This window comes from Oryctolagus cuniculus, chromosome 1 (assembly GCF_964237555.1).
Source record: "Oryctolagus cuniculus chromosome 1, mOryCun1.1, whole genome shotgun sequence".
Classification (NCBI taxonomy): domain Eukaryota; kingdom Metazoa; phylum Chordata; class Mammalia; order Lagomorpha; family Leporidae; genus Oryctolagus; species Oryctolagus cuniculus.
In genome coordinates, this window is record NC_091432.1 from 237,102,232 (window position 1) to 237,120,449 (window position 18,218).

The 18,218-nt window shown below is 70.2% G+C and overlaps 1 protein-coding gene across 4 annotated transcripts; it reads right to left on the reverse strand.

The window, feature by feature from the left end:
* Positions 1 to 6,848: 6,848 nt before the first annotated feature.
* ASMTL (acetylserotonin O-methyltransferase like) lies at positions 6,849 to 17,932 on the reverse strand. Of its 4 annotated transcripts, none has more exons than XM_070066774.1 (13): positions 17,638 to 17,932; positions 14,542 to 14,673; positions 14,258 to 14,305; positions 13,326 to 13,390; positions 13,130 to 13,191; positions 12,486 to 12,570; positions 10,362 to 10,704; positions 9,653 to 9,821; positions 9,327 to 9,448; positions 9,016 to 9,148; positions 8,310 to 8,438; positions 7,994 to 8,119; positions 6,849 to 7,763 (listed from the first exon to the last, which is right to left on the reverse strand). In XM_070066774.1, the coding sequence occupies exons 1-13, from the start codon at positions 17,728 to 17,730 to the stop codon at positions 7,594 to 7,596; spliced, it is 1,677 nt and encodes a 558-aa protein (XP_069922875.1). In that variant the 5' UTR covers positions 17,731 to 17,932; the 3' UTR covers positions 6,849 to 7,593. The 4 variants fall into 4 exon arrangements, with proteins under 4 accessions (XP_069922875.1, XP_069922874.1, XP_069922881.1 ...); XM_070066773.1 differs by having other exon boundaries at positions 12,462 to 12,570; XM_070066780.1 differs by lacking the exon at positions 14,542 to 14,673 and having other exon boundaries at positions 12,462 to 12,570.
* Positions 17,933 to 18,218: the final 286 nt, after the last annotated feature.

Below are 18,218 nucleotides of genomic sequence, written 5' to 3' on the forward strand. Positions count from 1 at the left end.
GCGTGGCGGCCCAGAGAAGCCAGGGACGTTTCCAGCCAAACACGGGAGCGCCCCGGAGCCAGAGCTTACCAGAGACCCGGGCAGGGGGGACGGAGGCCGGGGGCTGCAGGGAGGGGCCAGGTTCCAGTGCTAGGGAGGGGGTTGGAGGCAAAGGAGGGCTCCTGGATGAGCAGCGCAGGCGGCAGGGGCCGTCCGGGCTGTTTGTTGAGGACATGATGGGGGGGGGGGGGCAGCTGGTGCTGGCCGGATGCCCAGCAGGGCTCCCTGGTGGGCGGGAGTCCACCTTGCGGGTCAGGCCTGGGGGCAGTGAGCCGGGACCCAGGGCCAGGCCACGCACAGCTGAGTCGCCCCCGCCCCATGGCTCATCTGCCCGAGAACTCAGCAGGCTTCACCAGCGACATTTCACTGACAAAGGGGTCCCGTGGGCGGGCCGTCTGAGAGGGGGCCGCGTGGGCGGGCCGTCTGACAGAGGGGCCCCGTGGGCGGGCCGTCTGACAGAGGGGCCCCGTGGGCGAGCCGTCTGAGAGGGGCCGCGTGGGCGGGCCGTCTGGAACCTGTGCTGCTAGAGGGAGGACGCACGTGTGTCGACACGCAGCTCCACGCTTGCCCGCTCATTTAAATATTTGGCTTATTTATTTGAGAGGTAGAGTTACAGAGGGGGGGGGGGGTCTTCATCCGCTGGTTCACTCCCCAGATGCCGCAACGGCCAGGGCTGGGCCCATCCGAAGCCAGGAGCCGGGAGCTTCCTCCGGGTCTCCCACGGGGTGCAGGGCCCAGGCACTCGGGCATCCTCCACTGCCCTCCCGGGCCACAGCAGAGCTGGGTAGGAAGAGGAGCGGGTGGGGCTGGAACTGGCAGCCCTGTGGGATGCCGGCGCCGCAGGCTGTGGCTCTCCCCACTGCGCCGCAGCGCCGGCCCTGGCCCCGGCTCTTTCTCCTCCGGAGGCTGTGGGCAGCCCCTTGGCGGCACTTGCTCCTTGCGGCTCCCTCGGGAACTTTCGACTTGCGCCTGATGTGTTCCGCGGGGCTCAGCGCAGGCTTTGAGAGCAAACCAGGTCGGGGCTGGAGCTGGGCCAGGCTCCCAGGACCACCAGGCCACTGCCAGCCTGCCTGAGGGTCACAGATGAGGAACTCGGTCCTGTGCAAAGCCGCAGGGCCCCTCCGCCAGGGGGACAGGCCTGGTGCTCACGGGCTCCCCGGGAGGCCAGGACGAGGACGCCGGGGCTCGGGGGGTCACAGGCCCTCCCAGAGGCCAGCTGGGCAGTGAGGCGGCAGACAGCGTCCTCTGGTGTCCATTTGCGGCTCCTTCCATGGACACAAGGCACCTCCCACACGTGCAGGCCCCTAGTGCCGTGTTGGGAGCACTGGGTCTCCACACACACACACACACACACGCACACACACATGCACACACGCGCGCACGCATGCACACATGCACACACACGCACATACACACGCACACACATGCACACACACGCACGCACACACATGCACACGTGCATGCACACACATGCACACAGACACACACGCACACACGCACACGCGTGTGCCGGGGCCGGGAAAGGCCGCCCTGCGCCCAGCACAGGGACAGCAGCAAGCGTCCTGGCGGAGCAGGGACTGACGAGCGTCCCCGTCCCCAGAGCAGCCACAGGGACAGGTGGGCAGGGCCCCTGCTGCGGCTTTGCAGGTGGCTCGCGAGCGCCACGGCGGGCGGTGTTGCTGGCTGGGTGCATGCGTGGGTGCGTGGGTGCGTGGGTGCGTGGGTGCGTGGAGGGTGAATGGGGGGTGGACGTGAGGGGTGGAGGCTGGGTGAGTGCCGGGTAAGTTGTGACTGGAAGGATGATGGACGGACGCACGGGCTGTAGACGGATGGCGGATGGGTAAGAAATGAGTGAGTGCGGCCGGCACTGTGGTGCAGCGGGTTAATCCTCCGCCTGCAGGGCCGGCATCCCATGTGGGCGCCGGTTCGAGTCCCGGCTGCTCCACTTCCTGTCCAGCTCCCTGCTGTGGCCTGGGAGAGCAGTGGACGATGACCCAGGTCCTTGGGCCCTGCACCCGCGTGGGAGACACGGATGGAGCTCCTGGCTCCAGGCTTGAGATCAGCCCAGCTCCAGCCGTTGCAGCCAATTGGGGAGTGAACCAGCGGATGGAAGACCTCTCTCTCTCTCTCTCTCTCTCTCTCTCTCTCTCTCTAACTCTACCTCTCAAATAAAGTAAATAGAAACCTTTTAAAGAAATGGACGAGCACCTGAGTGAATCAATGACTGGGTGCATGGGTGCATGGGTGCACGGATGGAGGCCTGGGAGATGGGTGAATGGATGCGTGGGGGATGGTGTATGGGTGCACGGATGAATGACTGAGGCTCCAGGAAGGCCCCGCCCTCGCGTCCCTCCAGAGCTTTGGGCCTGCCTTGCCCGACAGCCTCTCACTCATTCCTTATCCACCCATCACCCATCACCCATCACCCATCACCCAGGCAGTAACCACCCAGCCTCCGCGTCTGGGCTCGCTGCGTCTCCCCTGCCTCCTCCTCCTGGCTGGACACCACCCTGCTCTTGGATCGAGAGGCCACCCTAGGCCTGGGCGACCTCGTCCTAACTGCAGCGTTAGTCCCGCCCCCAAAGACCCGTGTGAAGTCAGGCCCCTCTCTCGCAGTGCTGGGGCGGGGAGCCACCAGCCCGAGTAAACGCTTCCCCCAACACCAGCGCGCCCTCGTCCTCGCTGGGGAGCGGCCTGCGCCGATGTCCCCTGCCCCTGCTGCCGCACACCGCAGGCCCTCACTCGGCCACGGCGTCTGGTGGCAGAGCCTCAGGGTGGCGCTCTCCTCTCCTGCACTGCGGATGGACTGGGGGGCAACCCTGCTGTGCACGGAGCTCCTGTGCCGCGCCAGGCAACCCTCGCAACGACCCCACGGGCCCCACGCCGGCACCGGCACCACGGGGCAGGTGGGATCGGCACGGCAAGGAGCGCCCCAGCGCCAGCCACACCCCCCACTGCTGGCGGAATCGGCGGCGTGCTAGGATTTCGGTTTTCACCGCACGGAGGTGATCCCTATCCCTTCCGATTCATCGCCTTCGATACCAGGCAGTGAGCACGCTCCCCGCACTGCCACCGCCTCTAGCTATCTACTTTTTAAAAAAATTATTTATTTATTTTAAAGGCAGAGTTACAGAAAAGCAGAGGCAGAGAGAAAGAGAGAGAGAGACAGAGAGAGAGAGAGAGAGAGAGAGAGAGACAGAGAGAGACAGAGAGAGGTCTTCCATCCGCTGGCTCACTCCCCAGATGGCCACAACATCCAGAGCTGAGCTGATCCGAAGCCAGGAGCCAGGAGCTTCTTCCGGGTCTCCCACGCGGGTGCAGGGGCCCAAGGACCTGGACATCCTCCACTGCTTCCCCAGGCCACAGCAGAGAGCTGGATCGGATGTGGAGCAGCCGGGACTGGAACTGGCGTCCACATGGGATGCTAGCACTGCAGGCAGTGGCTTTACCCGCTACGCCACAGCGCCGGCCCCTCTAGCTTCCTGCTTGCAGGCCTCTGCACGCCCACTTTACACAGGGACAAACTGAGGCTCAGAGGGAAATGAAACCACTGGTCCAGTGTCAGCCCCGGGGAGAGTGGAGGTCATTGCCGAATCCCCGAGCTCAGGGAGTGACCTGAGCTTGAAGTTGAAGTCTGCAGTGTCTGCTGAGCGCGGTCCTTGTGTGTGCAGACGTCACTTCAACTTTTAAGCCGGAATGGGCGAGGCCGCGGTGGGATGGGGTTGACTCTTGCAGGCTGCACCGAGCAGGCTCGCTGGGCGCAGGCTGTGAGTCACCGGACGCCTGCTCCGTGGCATTTCTGAAACCCCCGTGCCCCCAAATGCTCACCCCCAGGGACCGCACACTGCCGTTTCTAAACACCCATGCAAATCACAACAGGCAGTGCCGCCTCCTGCACGCGGGGCCCGTGCACCTGCTGTGAAAGGCCCCCCCTCACTGTGCGCAGGGGTGGGAGGGGCGGACGAGCGCCCCACAGCTGTGCCGGCTCCTTTGCAGGGACCTGGACTTCCCTCCCGCCCCCTGCACGGCTGTGCCTCCCAGTGGACGAGGGTGACTGTGAGAGGCTGCTGGAGAGGACGGATGGCGGGCAGGGGGACCAGACATGCTAGCGGGGACTGGAGAAATTTTAGATCGACGGGCCTGGGGGGCTGGGCAGATTGCCGGGAGCAGCAGCAGTGCCCGTGACGTTGGCATCGGCTGCCCCCACTCGGGCACCTTGTGCAGCTCTCAGGGACGGGGGAGCTGCTGCCCCTCCCACCCCCCCCAGGACATTCTCCCGCCCTGCACCAAGCAGGGGGGACGAGCTCAGGTTCACGCAAGCTTCCCGGATCCCGGGTCGCCACTGTTTCAGTCTTCAGGGCGGTCAGACGCTTCCTTAACGCCTGACCCTCGCGTGGGGCGCAGACGGTCGTGGGCCAGGCTGGGTGCAGCTCTTGTCCCAGGCTCTTGCCTTTTACTGGAATTGGAATCAGGCGCAGCCGTGGCCTGCAGCAGGGTGGGGTTTGATTAGAAAGTGAGCGGCGCGGGCCCCCAGGGCTGCATTCCGGGAGCCTGGGCCGGGGAGGGTGAAGGGACCTCTCACCCTGCTCGACCCTGCCCGCTGCTCCAGGTGGAAGGCGGGAGAAGAGGAGCCCCGCCCCCAGGCCTCCTATTAGCTTCTCACCGCCCCAGGTCCCAGGTAGGGCAGCTGTTACCTGACCGTGACAGGAGGCATGGGGCTGGCGTTCCACAGTGTCCTTGCAAGAGGGGAGCCTCGGCAAGACGGAGGCAGCCACAGCCAAGGCCACCGGGAGCTGGGGAGGCGGGAAGGGCCCCGCCCACACCTGGACCCCAGAGCCGGCAGGGGATGGACGCCGCCACCAGAAAAGCACCCCACCCCGTTCCCACCCCTGCGCTTCCGCCTGTGCCGCTGGCTCCTGGGCGGGGGATGGGAGGAGGCCGAGCCTGCCCCATGCTGGCCCCCGGGGACCCTGAATCATGGGCCCCGCGTCCCGGGGTGCAGATGTGCCAGGAGACTCCGTGGGGTCAGCCACGGGTCACGCAGGGTGATTGGGGGGGGGAGCTCCAGCTCACAGCACAGAACCAGCACCAGATACTTGGGGGTGGGGGTGATCCAGCACTGGTTCGAGTCCCGGCTGCTCCACTTCTGATCCAGCTCCCTGCTAATGCCCCTGGGGGAGCAGTGGACGATGCCCAAGTCCTTGGTCCTTGCACCCACGGGGGAGACCTGGAGGAGCTCCCGGCTCCTGGCTTCGGATCACCCAGCCCTGGCTGCCATGGCCATCTGGAGAGTGACCCAGCAGAGGGAGGCCCTCTCTCTCTCTCTCTCTCTCTCTCTCTCTCTCTGCCTTTCAGATAAATAAGTCTTTAAACAAGCAAACCACCCACCCAGCCCCTTGCTAGCTTTCCTGGCAGGTGGGACAGTCGGCCGTGGGGCGGCACCGCGCAGTGTAACCATGGAAACGCTTTCAGACCCGCGCGGTCTGGGCTTTGTATTTGATTCCTCCCGCACGCACGCGTGGGCTGACCACTCCTCTCGCTGGAGGCGAGGCTGTGACCGAACGTCCAGGCCGGCCACTCTGCGTATTGGCTGTGGTTCCTCGGACGAGGACGCCTCCAGGGCGGGCGGTGTCGGCGTTTCCCGTTTCCGTTGCAACGCAGGACCCACTGGTCTGGGCGGGAAGAGGAAGAGAGACCTCTGGTGCTTTAAAGCATTGGGGGCGGAGCCTAAACGCCACTTGGGACACCACCTCCTGCCTGCCCGGGTGATGGTGACCTCTGACCTCCAGGTGGGGGCTCAGGCAGCTGGGTCCCGGCCACCCGCGTGGGGAGCCCAGGGGGAGCCCGGCTCCTGCTTCCGCTCCCTGCTCCTGCACGCCCCGACGGCAGCCGTGAGGTCCCAGGGCCCTGTGCACCTGCTGACCACAGGGAGGCCTGCACGGGGTGCGCATTTGGGGTGTGAAGCGGTGGGCGGGACGCGCTCTCTCTCTCCCTACCCCCTCTGAAATAAAACAAGCAGTGTTGAATCAGTCAACGCCATCACGGCCACGTCCCACATCCTCCCAGGAAGCTCGCCCCGACGCGGCCTCAGGGACGGAACCGGGGTGTGGAGACGCACGCCCGTGTCACTCGTGCAGTCCCTGAGCAGCCGCCCTGGGGAGCTGGGCGGGAGTCCGCCGTGTTTCCTGTTTTCAGGCGCCCTGCGGTCTCTGACCTGGGCCGCCACGGGCTCCTCCGCAGGGTGGGGGTAGGCGTCTCCCAGGGCGCGCGTGCACAGGCGTCCCGGGCGCTCTGCTCAGGAGACCGGCCCTAGGCCTTCCCCGGCAGTGGGGGCACCGTGGGGGTCCTCTGCGCCTGTGCTGTCGGGGTGCCCGCGTGCCTCCCTCCTCCCGGCCGTGTGATGCCGTGCGGGCCGGCGCTGTGGTGCAGTGCAGGGGGCTGAGCCCCCGCCTGTGGCGCCAGCTGAGTCTGGGCTGCTCCACTTCCGGTCCGGCTGTGCTGTGGCCTGGGAGGGAGTGGAAGGTGGGCCAGCGTGCTGGGGCCCCGCACCCGCGTGGGAGGCCCGGATGGAGCTCCTGGCTCCTGGCTTTGGATCAGCCCAGCTCTGGTCATTGCGGCATCTGGGGAGTGACCCAGCGCATTGAAGACCCCCCCCCCATCTCTCTCTCTCTCTAACTCTGTCTTGCAATTAAATAAATGAGGCCGCTTTTTTAAATACTGCATGTGTAGCACCCACCCGCTGATGGACGCCCGGGCTGGACCCGGGGCTGGGCTCCTGCAGGCTGCTGTGAGCCCCCTGCGCTCTCCGATTTGTGAAGGTTTGTTTGTTTATTTATTCAAGGCAGAGCCAGAGCACAGCGCTCTCGGAGCTGCCACGCATCGCAGGGGACACGCTGGGCACCGTGCACGTCAGCCAGGCCGCCGGGGCCGCGCTGGGACGACACTCAGGCCTCTGCCTGGTCCCTGGGGCCCCAGGAGCCCACGTCCAGCTCCCGCTGTGTGGCAGCCAATGGGGGGCTGCTGCCCTGGTGGGGGTGGGGCTTCCCCAGCACCCGGTGGAGGCGGTTCCACCTCCAGGCCTGTGGCCCACACAGGGGGCGGCTCACCGCAGGAGGGCCTCGTCCCCCTCCCTCCCCCAGCAGTCAGCCCTGTCCCTCCGGTCCCAGCAGGGTCCCCCGGCCACCCTGGTCGGGCACTGGGTCTCCCACGTGTGTGCAGGTGTGCAAGGCCGTAAGCTGGTGCCCTCCCAGGCTGCAGGAGCAGGGAGCTGCATCCGGGTCTCCCAAGCAGGTGCACAGGCCCCTCCCCCCGCCCCAGGAACTCCACCCGGGTCTGCCACGCTGCCCCCCTCCGTAACCAAACTTGGCGATGCCAGGACCTGTCACCATTGGGGATTCAGGTTCGTCAGGAGCAGAGGGCGGAGACCCTCTGGCAGGTTTCGGAACAGGGGATGGGCCCCGCCCCGCCCTTCTCCTAGGCCACGCCCCCGGGGCGCCCGTGGCAAAGTTGGGCGTGGCCTTTAGAGGGAGGAGCCCAGAGTGCGCGTCACTTCCTTTATTGCGGCCCGGGCCGGGTCTCGCGGGTGCACAGGACCGCGGCCAGGCCGCTCTCGGCGTGCGCCCCCTGCAGGTCCCCGAAGCCGTGTTGCTGCAGCAGGAGCTGGTACTCGCCCAGGCTGCGCGGCCGCCCCCGGGCCGGGGTCTCCACCAGCAAGAGGCCACCTCCTGCAAAGCAGAGGCAGACAGGGCTGGGGGGGCGGTCCCTGTGGGCGGGATGGAGACCCCTCCTGCAGGGCAGAGGCAGAGCGCTGGAGTGGGCAGGGGGCCCCGTGGGGGGACGGAGCGTGCAAGACCCCAGACCCCAGACCCCAGCCGTGCAGGTGCCCGGGAGGAGGGGGGTGCACAGGGCAAGGCCCCACTCCGCAGTAACAAGGGTCAGGGCCGGGGGCTCCCACCTGGTGGGCAGTGAGCCGCGACCCTGGCCAGCACCGCGCCGCGCTGTGCGTCCGCGCACTCCCCCAGCAGCCCCGTGCACAGCAGGTGCAGGCTGGCCTCGGGCAGACGGTCCTGGAGGGCGCCCCCTGGTGGTCGGGAAAACACGGTGACGCTGCAGGCCGCGGTCACTCAGCTCCCAGCTGCACACCACCCCCCTCAGCTCACAGAGCACGCATGACACACACATATGTACACACAAGAACATGCATGCACACACTACACACGTGCACGGTCCGCGGGAGACACCTGCCCGCGCAGGCACGCCGAGCCGCGCACCTGTCCCGCAGCGCATGCGCTGTGTGTCCTCCTGCCCGGGGGGCTGCCCCACGGCGTGCAGGTCCAGCTCGGTCACGTGGAGCTGCGGGTGCTCCCGGGCCAGCTCCCGGGCCAGGGCGAGGGTGCAGCCTGCGGGAACACGCGGCACACATGCGCTGTGTGGCTGTCTTCACGCCGCACACTCCAAACACAACGGGACACCCCCCCCCCATCCCGCGCCGGCAAAATCTACATCCGGGGGCCCGCGCTGTCCATCACAGCCCACACTGGGGGGCGGGACCAGGGAGGCTGCTGCGGCCGTGTAGGGGGGTGGGGTGGGGGCGGGCAGGGCTGTGGGGGAGGGGTGTGCGGAATAAGCACGACTGAGAAGGAACACTGGGAGGGGCGCAGGCCTCCAGTGCGCCACCGGGCAGCGGCCAGGAAGGGTCTCTCCCCGCTGCGGGGTCCCAGGCGCCCCCCAGGAACCTCCCAGAGGCTGGAGTTATCTGCACCCAGCCCAGTTCTTTCCGCACCTGTTACGAGCAGGGAAGGGCCCCCCCATAGCGCCGCAGGGGACACAAGCAGGTCAAGTACCCCCCACCCCCGCAGAGCCAAGTGCTGCAGCAGGTAAGGGACCCCCACCCCTGAGGCGGGCACCCAGGGGACACCCCCAGCTTCAGGAAAGCAGGCCGAGAGCGCGGAGCCGCCCACGCAGGCGCCCACACACCTCCCAGGCTGCAGGCCGCGCTGAACCGGGACAGGTCGAAGGCCGCGGCCACCCGGCGAGCGGTCAGCCTGGCGGGGCCGTGCGGGCTGTCCGGGAAGCAGGGCAGAGCCTCCCCGCTGAGCGGGGCACGATCCTGGGACAGAGCACGCCGCACGGTCGCCCCATGCGCCGGGAGTCTCCCCTGGGTGCCCAGGGCCAGGCTGGGCTGGGCTGGGCGGGGCCAGGAGGCAGGGGATCCCCTAGGGGTGCCCAGGGCCGGGCCGGGCTGGACTGGGGTGGGGCGGGGCGGGGCACCACCCCGATTGACGCACCGCCAGCTCTGCGCACGCACAGAAATTCCAGGAGCCGTCACCCTCGCGCAGGACGACGTCACGGACGGACAGGGAGCTGCTGGACACGAGGTAGGCGCTCGCCAGCTCCGTGTTGCTGTAGCCTGAGACGGCGGGCAGCCCCCGGGGGGCGGACAGAGGGGAAGCGGCCGGTCAGCACCCGGGGACGCTGGGACGAGCCTCCCCCCCACGGTGGGCCGTCGCCCGGGGACGGGTACAAGCCTCCCCCGTCTGACTGCGGGGAGCCCCGCGCTGAGGCGGCCACACCCCTCCCCCACCTCTCCGCGAGAGCCCCGAGGACCCCGCACCTCGCTCCATCTTCTGCAGCAGCCCCAGGCCCACGCAGGCGTCCAGCAGCCTCTCGGTCCCGGGCACGGGGGCGGCCACCTTCCCGGCCACCTGCGCGGCCGTCTGCGGGGCCCCCGCTGCCTCTCGCAGGAAATCAAACACCCGCAGCCGGCAGGCGGCGACCAGGGCCTGCGGGGGACACAGCGGCGGTGACCGCGGAGCCCCCGCTCCCCGAGGCTGGGCCCCAGGGGCAGCAGAAAAGCCACTCCTGGGCGCGGCAGTGGCCAGGCAGGACACATGACCGGAGGGTCCTGCTGGCTCCAGCAGCGCCGTGTCCGGGACGCCCACTGACTGGGACAGCGGGGGGGGGGGGGGGGAGGACGAGGTCAGGAGTCCTGAGCCCCTCTGCCACCCAGGCAGCTGCCGGCCCACGCCACGGTCCGTCCACTGCCCCGCCAGCAGGGCCCAGGGACACCCAGGAGGCACGGAGCGCCCGTGTGTCAGCCAGGCTAGCCCAGCTGAGCGAGGGCACCAGAGGCGCCCCAGGGCGCACCCCACGCCAGGGTCACCTCCCACGGAGCCCCTCCCACGGGCACGCCCCACAGATCCACGCGGGGGGTGAGAGCAGCTGGGGCAGGCGGAATGCCCCCTCCCTGCCCCCGGGCCTGTCCAGAGCGCTCGGCCCGCCCCACCTCCCCCCGGAAGCCCTCGGGTGCTGGGGGGGCGCACCTTTGATGCCTTCAAGCCTTCCACGAGCTCCAGAAGCCGCGGGGGCAGCGCGGGCAGGGTGACCCCGGTCCCCCGGGAGCCGCCAGCCTCGCGCTCTCCGCCGCCGCCCTCGCTCTCCCCCGGGGGCTCCGGGCCACACCCCTGCGGGCCGCTCAGGTGGTCGAGGGCGTTGGAGCGGGCGCTGGGGCCGCGGCCGGGGGCGGGGCTCGGCGCGGGGTACAGCTCGGCCAGGCGCTTGCAGAAGCGGTTCAGGGGGAAGCCGACCACGTTGAGGAAGTCGCCGTGGAGCCGCTCCACCAGCATCCCGCCCAGCGCCTGGACGCCGTAGCCGCCGGCTTTGTCCCTGGGGAGACCGTGACAACGGGGTGAGGGCCCCGGGCCCACGAAGCCGCAGCCAGCGGGCCACTGGGAGTGACCCGACCCACACCGGGGTGTCTGCAAACTGTTTCTAAAAAAGCGCACACGGCCGGCGCCGCGGCTCACGAGGCTAATCCTCCGCCTCGCGGCGCCGGCACACCGGGTTCTAGTCCCGGTCGGGGCGCCGGATTCTGTCCCGGTTGCCCCTCTTCCAGGCCAGCTCTCTGCTGTGGCCAGGGAGTGCAGTGGAGGATGGCCCAAGTGCTTGGGCCCTGCACCCCATGGGAGACCAGGAGAAGCACCTGGCTCCTGCCATCGGATCAGCGCAGCACGCCAGCCGTGGCGGCCACTGGGGGTGAACCAATGGAAGACCTTTCTGTCTCTCTAACTCAGCCTGTCAAAAAAAAAAAAAAATTGTACCCCCGGGGCCGGCTCCGTGGTGACCGGGCTGGGCCTCCGCCTGCAGCACCAGTGTCCCCGCGGGCACGGCTCCCCCACCCCAGCCCCCTGCTGGCGCTGCCCAGGCCGAGTGTCTGGGCCCTGCACCTGCGCTGCAGCCCGCGCGCTCGCCCTCCCGGCTGTGGGGGAGGAACCAGCAGATGGAGGGCACTCAGCCTCTCAAGCCCACAGATAACTTACACATAATTAATCTTTCCTGTGAAGTTCGCGGGTACGGGTGCTGGGTGCTGAATGCGCCCGCGCCGGTGGGCGCCTGGGACGAGCCAGGGTCGTCAGCGTGAGCCCCGCAGAGAGAAACATCTCCCCGTCTGCTGGTTCACCCCTGCAGTGTCTGCGCCAGCCAGGCCTGGCCCCGCTTGAAGCCAGGAGCCAGGAGCTCCGTCTGGTCACCCAGGTTGGTTGGGGGGACCCAGGGCCCTGAGCTGTCACTGCCGCCGCCCAGGGCGTGCAGGAGCAGGGAGCCAGGGATGGGACTCGAACCCAGGCCCTCTGCTGTGGAATGGGAAGGGACGCCGTAGCCAAGCACCCCCCAGCAGCCATGAGCGGCTGGAAGCCCTTGCACAGCGTGGTGCATGGCCACGCTGGAGGCCACGCGCTCCCTGCAGCCCCGTGACCCGCAGCCACGCTGCCACCTGGAACACTGCACCCCAGCCCCACCCCCCACCACGCCCTGCCCACCCGGAGAAGTTCACTGGGGTGGGGGTGCCGGCCACCTCCAGGGTCCATGCGGAATTGAATCTCAAAGATAAGCTGACCCTGGGGTAACGCGTTTCCCAAATCCACACATCTGAGAGGTCTCAGTTCACGGCAGACACACAGCACCACCACATTGTGCACGTATTTCAAATGTTTTGCACCAACATAAATTCATGCATTTTAAAAATGCTTTTAAATTAACTTTAATTTCAAGATTAACTTTAAATCCATTTAATGAATGACTTAAAAAAATCATTTGTTTGGAGAGGCCCAGGGACAGAGAAAGATGGCTAAAGAGGGAGCGCTCCCACGTGACTCAGCCCCCTGCAGCGGCGGGGCGGGGCTGGGAGCCAGGAGCTCCACCGGGGTCTCCCAGCGAACCATGCGACTTACCACCGCTGCCCCCACCTTCTGCAGCTGGGGTCCAGGAGGGCACCCAGGCCCCGCCCCCGCCCAGCCCCGCCCCTCGGCCCTGCCCCGCCCCCCGCTGAGGCCCCTGGGCTCTGCGCATGCTCTGCATTGGCTGGGGTCCAGGAGGGAACCCCGGCCCCGCCCAGGGCCCGCCCCGGCCCCGCCCCCGGTGCTCACATGGGCTCCCCGCTGTGCACGTACTCCCACAGCAGCTCCTCCGACAGCTCCGAGAACGTCACGCGGGTCTCCTCGTAGAACTCGGAGACGTCGGTGCGCAGCCGGCCGTCTGCAAGCACACAAGCCGGGTCGGCGCGCGGGCGCGGACGAGGCCATGTCAGGTTTCTGTGCAAATTCTCGGGGCGCAGATCTTGGGGTTCACGTAAGGCCGCCAGCTGCCCCGAGGAAGACCCTCGGGCGTGGACCGCGGCGGCAGGAAGGGGTCTCACTGGGGGGCCCCCTCGCCAGCCAGGTGCTCCCGCCTCCGGCCCCTGAGACGCTCTCAAAGGGAGCCTCGCGAGGGGCGGGGCTGGGCGGGTTTCGGTGGGTGCGCGGGGTGGGCGGGCTTCCCCCGCGGAGTGAGGGCGGAGCCTGCCCACCGGGAGGTCTCCGGTTGCCGTTTGCAGCTGGGGCCGGCTGGGGCCGGCTGGGGCCGGGGGAGGTGCCTGGGACGAGCCAGGGTCTCAGCGCGCAGCCCCGCGGCCCGCATCCGTGCGCGGTGCACGCTCCTCCCTCCCGCACAGAGCGCGGGGCAGGCTGGGGGCGCTGGCCGGGAGTCTCCCAGGGTGCGGGTATCCGGCTCAGCGGGGGTCTCCCGGGCGCAAGGATCCGGTGCGCGGTGACGTCACCTTTGCAGGAGCAGCGCACGATGGCCACGCCGGTGAACACGCTGTGCTCCCTCCCACTGAGCCTGCAAGACACGGCCGGGCCGGCGCCGCCTTGGGTGCGTGGACGTTGGCCCCGGGGAGCAGGGAGGGCGGAGGAGGGGCCGAGCTCTGACCATAAAGGGCCCGGACCCCAGGCGGGCGTGCCCACCGCGCCCACCTGGACAGCATGTTGTAGGCGTCCTGCTTGTCCACAGGTTTCTCCAGGATCAGCCCCCCGAGCGTCTGCAAGACAGAGAGGGGTGGGCGGTCCTGCACCCGCCGGTCACTCCCCAGACGGCCAGGCCGAGCAGGGGCCAGGCGCTCCATCCAGGTCAGGGGTGGGCAGTCCTGCACCCACAGGTCACTCCCCAGACAGCCAGGCCGAGCGGGGGCCAGGCGCTCCATCTGGGTCAGGGGTCAGCGGTCATGCACCCACAGGTCACTCCCCAGACAGCCAGGCCGAGCAGGGGCCAGGCGCTTGCTCCATCCGGGTCAGGGGTGGGCGTTCCTGCACCCGCCGGTCACTCCCCAGACGGCCAGGCACTCCATCCGGGTCAGGGGTGGGTGTTCCTGCACCCGCCGGTCACTCCCCAGACGGCCAGGCCAAGCAGGGGCCAGGCGCTTGCTCCATCCGGGTCAGGGGTGGGCGTTCCTGCACCCGCCGGTCACTCCCCAGACGGCCAGGCGCTCCATCCGGGTCAGGGGTGGGTGTTCCTGCACCCGCCGGTCACTCCCCAGACGGCCAGGCCGAGCAGGGGCCAGGCGCTCCATCCGGGTCAGGGGTGGGCGGTCCCGCACCTGCCGGTCACTCCCCAGATGGCCAGGCGCTCCATCCGGGTCAGGGGTTGGCGGTCCTCCACCCGCCAGTCACTCCCCAGACGGCCAGGCCGAGCAGGGAGCCAGGTGCTTGCTCCATCCGGGTCACCCTGTGGGTGCCGGGGCCCAAGCACTTGGGCCATCGTCCACTGCTTTCCCAGGCCACAGCAGGGAGCTGGATAGGAAGTGGAGCAGCCGGGACTCGAACCGGCGCCACATGGTGCGTGGACATCGTGGGTAACCTGCTGTGGCGCAGGGAGGAGCGACCCCGGAGCCCGGCGAGCGCCGACTCACCACGATGGTGTCCGCCCCGATGACCACGTCCGGGGCCCGCTGGTCTTTCTGCGGGAGACAAGGTCCGCTTTAGGGACAGTGCCCCGTGTAGACACGCACACGCGTTCACCGTGGTCAGCAGGCTGGGGCTGTGCGGGGTCCTGGGGTCACCAGACACAGCCTGCCGGAGCCCGGGGTAACTGCGGAAGCAACCCGAGTCCACCCTGAGTGACAGCTGAGCCACGGCACTCGGGGGGCACTCGGGGGCGCCGCACCCCAGACCAGGGCCTGCGGGGGGGGCTTGCCTCGTGCATCCTCCCGGCCACTTCCAGGGCCTTCTGCCGGGCGGTCTCCACGGCGTAGGCGTGAGGGGCGGGGAACGCGCTCTTGCTCAGGTTCTCCCTGAACCTCGAGGGCACCACTTCGAACCGGAGGCCCTGGGCACACGGGGGCGCGGGTGAGGGGGCGCAGAGGCCGTCTGCACCCGGCCCTCCCCTCGCCCAGAGCCAGGAGCCGAGCGAGGGGTGGGGGCTGGGCGGGGGTCCCAGTTCTGAGACCCAGTCTGTATGGCAACAGCGCCCGCGACCCTAACCCGCAGCAGCCGGCTGAACTCCGACAGCGCCCCCCCCACTGCCCCCCCCGGGCTCTGGTGGGGGCAGGAAGTGACGTGCAGGCCCCTAAACCGCAGCCCCAGGAACGCAACGCTGTGTCCCCCCAGTGCCGCGGCCAACACAGACCCCAACCCAGGAGCTCCCGGTCTCCCACGGGGTGGGGGCGCGGGCCCAGGGACGTGTCCCCCTCCTCGGCAAGGTGCCGGCCCCTCCCCCATCCCACCTGCAGACCCCTCTGCTCCCCCTCCATGGCCTCCTCCTTCGGAACCTGCTCCCAGCTCCAGCCCCCCCCAAAACCGGACGCCCACCCTGGGGCATGGCTGACCCCCGCCTGCAGGTCACGGGGTCACCTGGCCCGAGTGCCATGCTCCGGCCCCTGGACCCCGAGACCCCTCCCTTAGGGCCACAGACCAAGCAGACAGCCGGTCCCTTACAGACCCCCACCACCACGAGGCCCCGCCCCCGTCACTGTCCCATCAACAGCGCCTCCCCCTTCTGGGGTCCCCACCCCTCCCCTCCCGGCCCCTCCCCTGGGGCCCCGAGGTCTGCCCCCCTCACACCGCCAGGCACTGGGGTCCCCACTCACCACGTTCCACGGGTGCCCAGCACCCTCCGTGCGCAGGTCCCCACCTGTCACTAGGGGCCCATCCCCCCATTCTGCCTCCCAGGTCTCCTCTCGATCCACGTCACCCTGCCGGCGCCCACCCCTGCCCACTAAAAACCCCAACCATCATCCGGGTCATGAGCCCTCGTGACCATGGCCGCAGAGACCCCCCCCCAGGACGGGGTCCTGGCCCCGGGCTCCCCCGCACCGGCCAGCAGCCCCCACGGCCAGGCACTGAGACCCCCCCAGCCCCTCGCCCCCAGGGCCAGCAGCCCCCACGGCCAGGCACTGAGACCCCCCCCAGCCCCTCGCCCCCAGGGCCAGCAGCCCCCACGGCCAGGCACTGAGCCCCCCCCAGCCCCTCGCCCCCAGGGCCAGCAGCCCCCACGGCCAGGCACTGAGCCCCCCCCAGCCCCTCGCCCCCAGGGCCAGCAGCCCCCACAGCCAGGCATTGAGACCCCCCCCAGCCCCTCGCCCCCAGGGCCAGCAGCCCCCACGGCCAGGCACTGAGACCCCCCCAGCCCCTCGCCCCCAGGGCCAGCAGCGCCCCCGGCCAGGCACTGAGACCCCCCCAGCCCCTCGCCCCCAGGGCCAGCAGCGCCCCCGGCCAGGCACTGAGCCCCCCCCAGCCCCTCGCCCCCAGGGCCAGCAGCCCCCACGGCCAGGCACTGAGCCCCCCCCAGCCCCTCGCCCCCAGGGCCAGCAGCGCCCCCGGCCAGGCACTGAGACCCCCCCAGCCCCTCGCCCCCAGGGCCAGCAGCGCCCACGGCCAGGCACTGAGACCCCCCCAGCCCCTCGCCCCCAGGGCCAGCAGCCCCCACGGCCAGGCACTGAGACCCCCCCCCAGCCCCTCGCCCCCAGGGCCAGCAGCGCCCACGGCCAGGCACTGAGACCCCCCCAGCCCCTCGCCCCCAGGGCCAGCAGCGCCCACGGCCAGGCACTGAGACCCCCCCAGCCCCTCGCCCCCAGGGCCAGCAGCGCCCCCGGCCAGGCACTGAGCCCCCCCCAGCCCCTCGCCCCCAGGGCCAGCAGCCCCCACGGCCAGGCACTGAGCCCCCCCCAGCCCCTCGCCCCCAGGGCCAGCAGCGCCCCCGGCCAGGCACTGAGACCCCCCCAGCCCCTCGCCCCCAGGGCCAGCAGCGCCCACGGCCAGGCACTGAGACCCCCCCAGCCCCTCGCCCCCAGGGCCAGCAGCCCCCACGGCCAGGCACTGAGACCCCCCCCCAGCCCCTCGCCCCCAGGGCCAGCAGCGCCCACGGCCAGGCACTGAGACCCCCCCAGCCCCTCGCCCCCAGGGCCAGCAGCGCCCACGGCCAGGCACTGAGACCCCCCCAGCCCCTCGCCCCCAGGGCCAGCAGCGCCCACGGCCAGGCACTGAGCCCCCCCCAGCCCCTCGCCCCCAGGGCCAGCAGCCCCCACGGCCAGGCACTGAGCCCCCCCCAGCCCCTCGCCCCCAGGGCCAGCAGCGCCCCCGGCCAGGCACTGAGACCCCCCCAGCCCCTCGCCCCCAGGGCCAGCAGCGCCCCCGGCCAGGCACTGAGACCCCCCCAGCCCCTCGCCCCCAGGGCCAGCAGCCCCCACGGCCAGGCACTGAGACCCCCCCAGCCCCTCGCCCCCAGGGCCAGCAGCCCCCACGGCCAGGCACTGAGACCCCCCCCCCCAGCCCCTCGCCCCCAGGGCCAGCAGCGCCCCCGGCCAGGCACTGAGCCCCCCCCAGCCCCTCGCCCCCAGGGCCAGCAGCGCCCCCGGCCAGGCACTGAGACCCCCCCAGCCCCTCGCCCCCAGGGCCAGCAGCGCCCACGGCCAGGCACTGAGACCCCCCCAGCCCCTCGCCCCCAGGGCCAGCAGCGCCCCCGGCCAGGCACTGAGACCCCCCCAGCCCCTCGCCCCCAGGGCCAGCAGCGCCCACGGCCAGGCACTGAGACCCCCCCAGCCCCTCGCCCCCAGGGCCAGCAGCGCCCCCGGCCAGGCACTGAGACCCCCCCAGCCCCTCGCCCCCAGGGCCAGCAGCCCCCACGGCCAGGCACTGAGACCCCCCCAGCCCCTCGCCCCCAGGGCCAGCAGCGCCCCCGGCCAGGCACTGAGACCCCCCCAGCCCCTCGCCCCCAGGGCCAGCAGCGCCCACGGCCAGGCACTGAGACCCCCCCAGCCCCTCGCCCCCAGGGCCAGCAGCGCCGCCCCCTCACCGCGTTGCTCAGGATCTCGCGGCGGCGCGGGGAGGCGCTGGCCAGCACCACGCGCTTGTGCGCCAGCTTCCCGATGACCGGGCACAGCACCATGGCGGCCCCGGCCCGAGACGGACACCGCGGGCAGAGGACGGCGCCCGCGTCTCGGAGCCCGGAAGTCCTCGGTGCGCGGCGGCAGCCGCTTCCTCCGCGGGGCCCCGCCCACCGACGAGCCCCGGATGGAAACCCGTTGTCTCCGGACGGACCACCGTTCCCCGGGGCCTCGGGAGGGAGGTCCCGCCCCGGAACGCGGAAGTAGGCGGGACTTCCGGGCGCGCTGCCGGGGCGGGGGCGGGGAGGCTGGTGATGGACGTGGGTCTCGGCGAATGAGGCGGGGGTGGGGAGGGGGGCGTCCCCGTGGGCTCAGTGGCGGTGGAGATGGGAGGTCCCACAGTGAGGCGGGGAGCACATGGGGGTCCCCCAGGCTCAGGGTGGTGGAGGTGGGGGGCTGCCCCTGGCTGGGGGGGTCCTACTCTGGAGCACTGTCCACTCATAAAAGGAAGGGACCCCTCTTCCTGGGATTTTGTGGGTGCCAGTGGGGG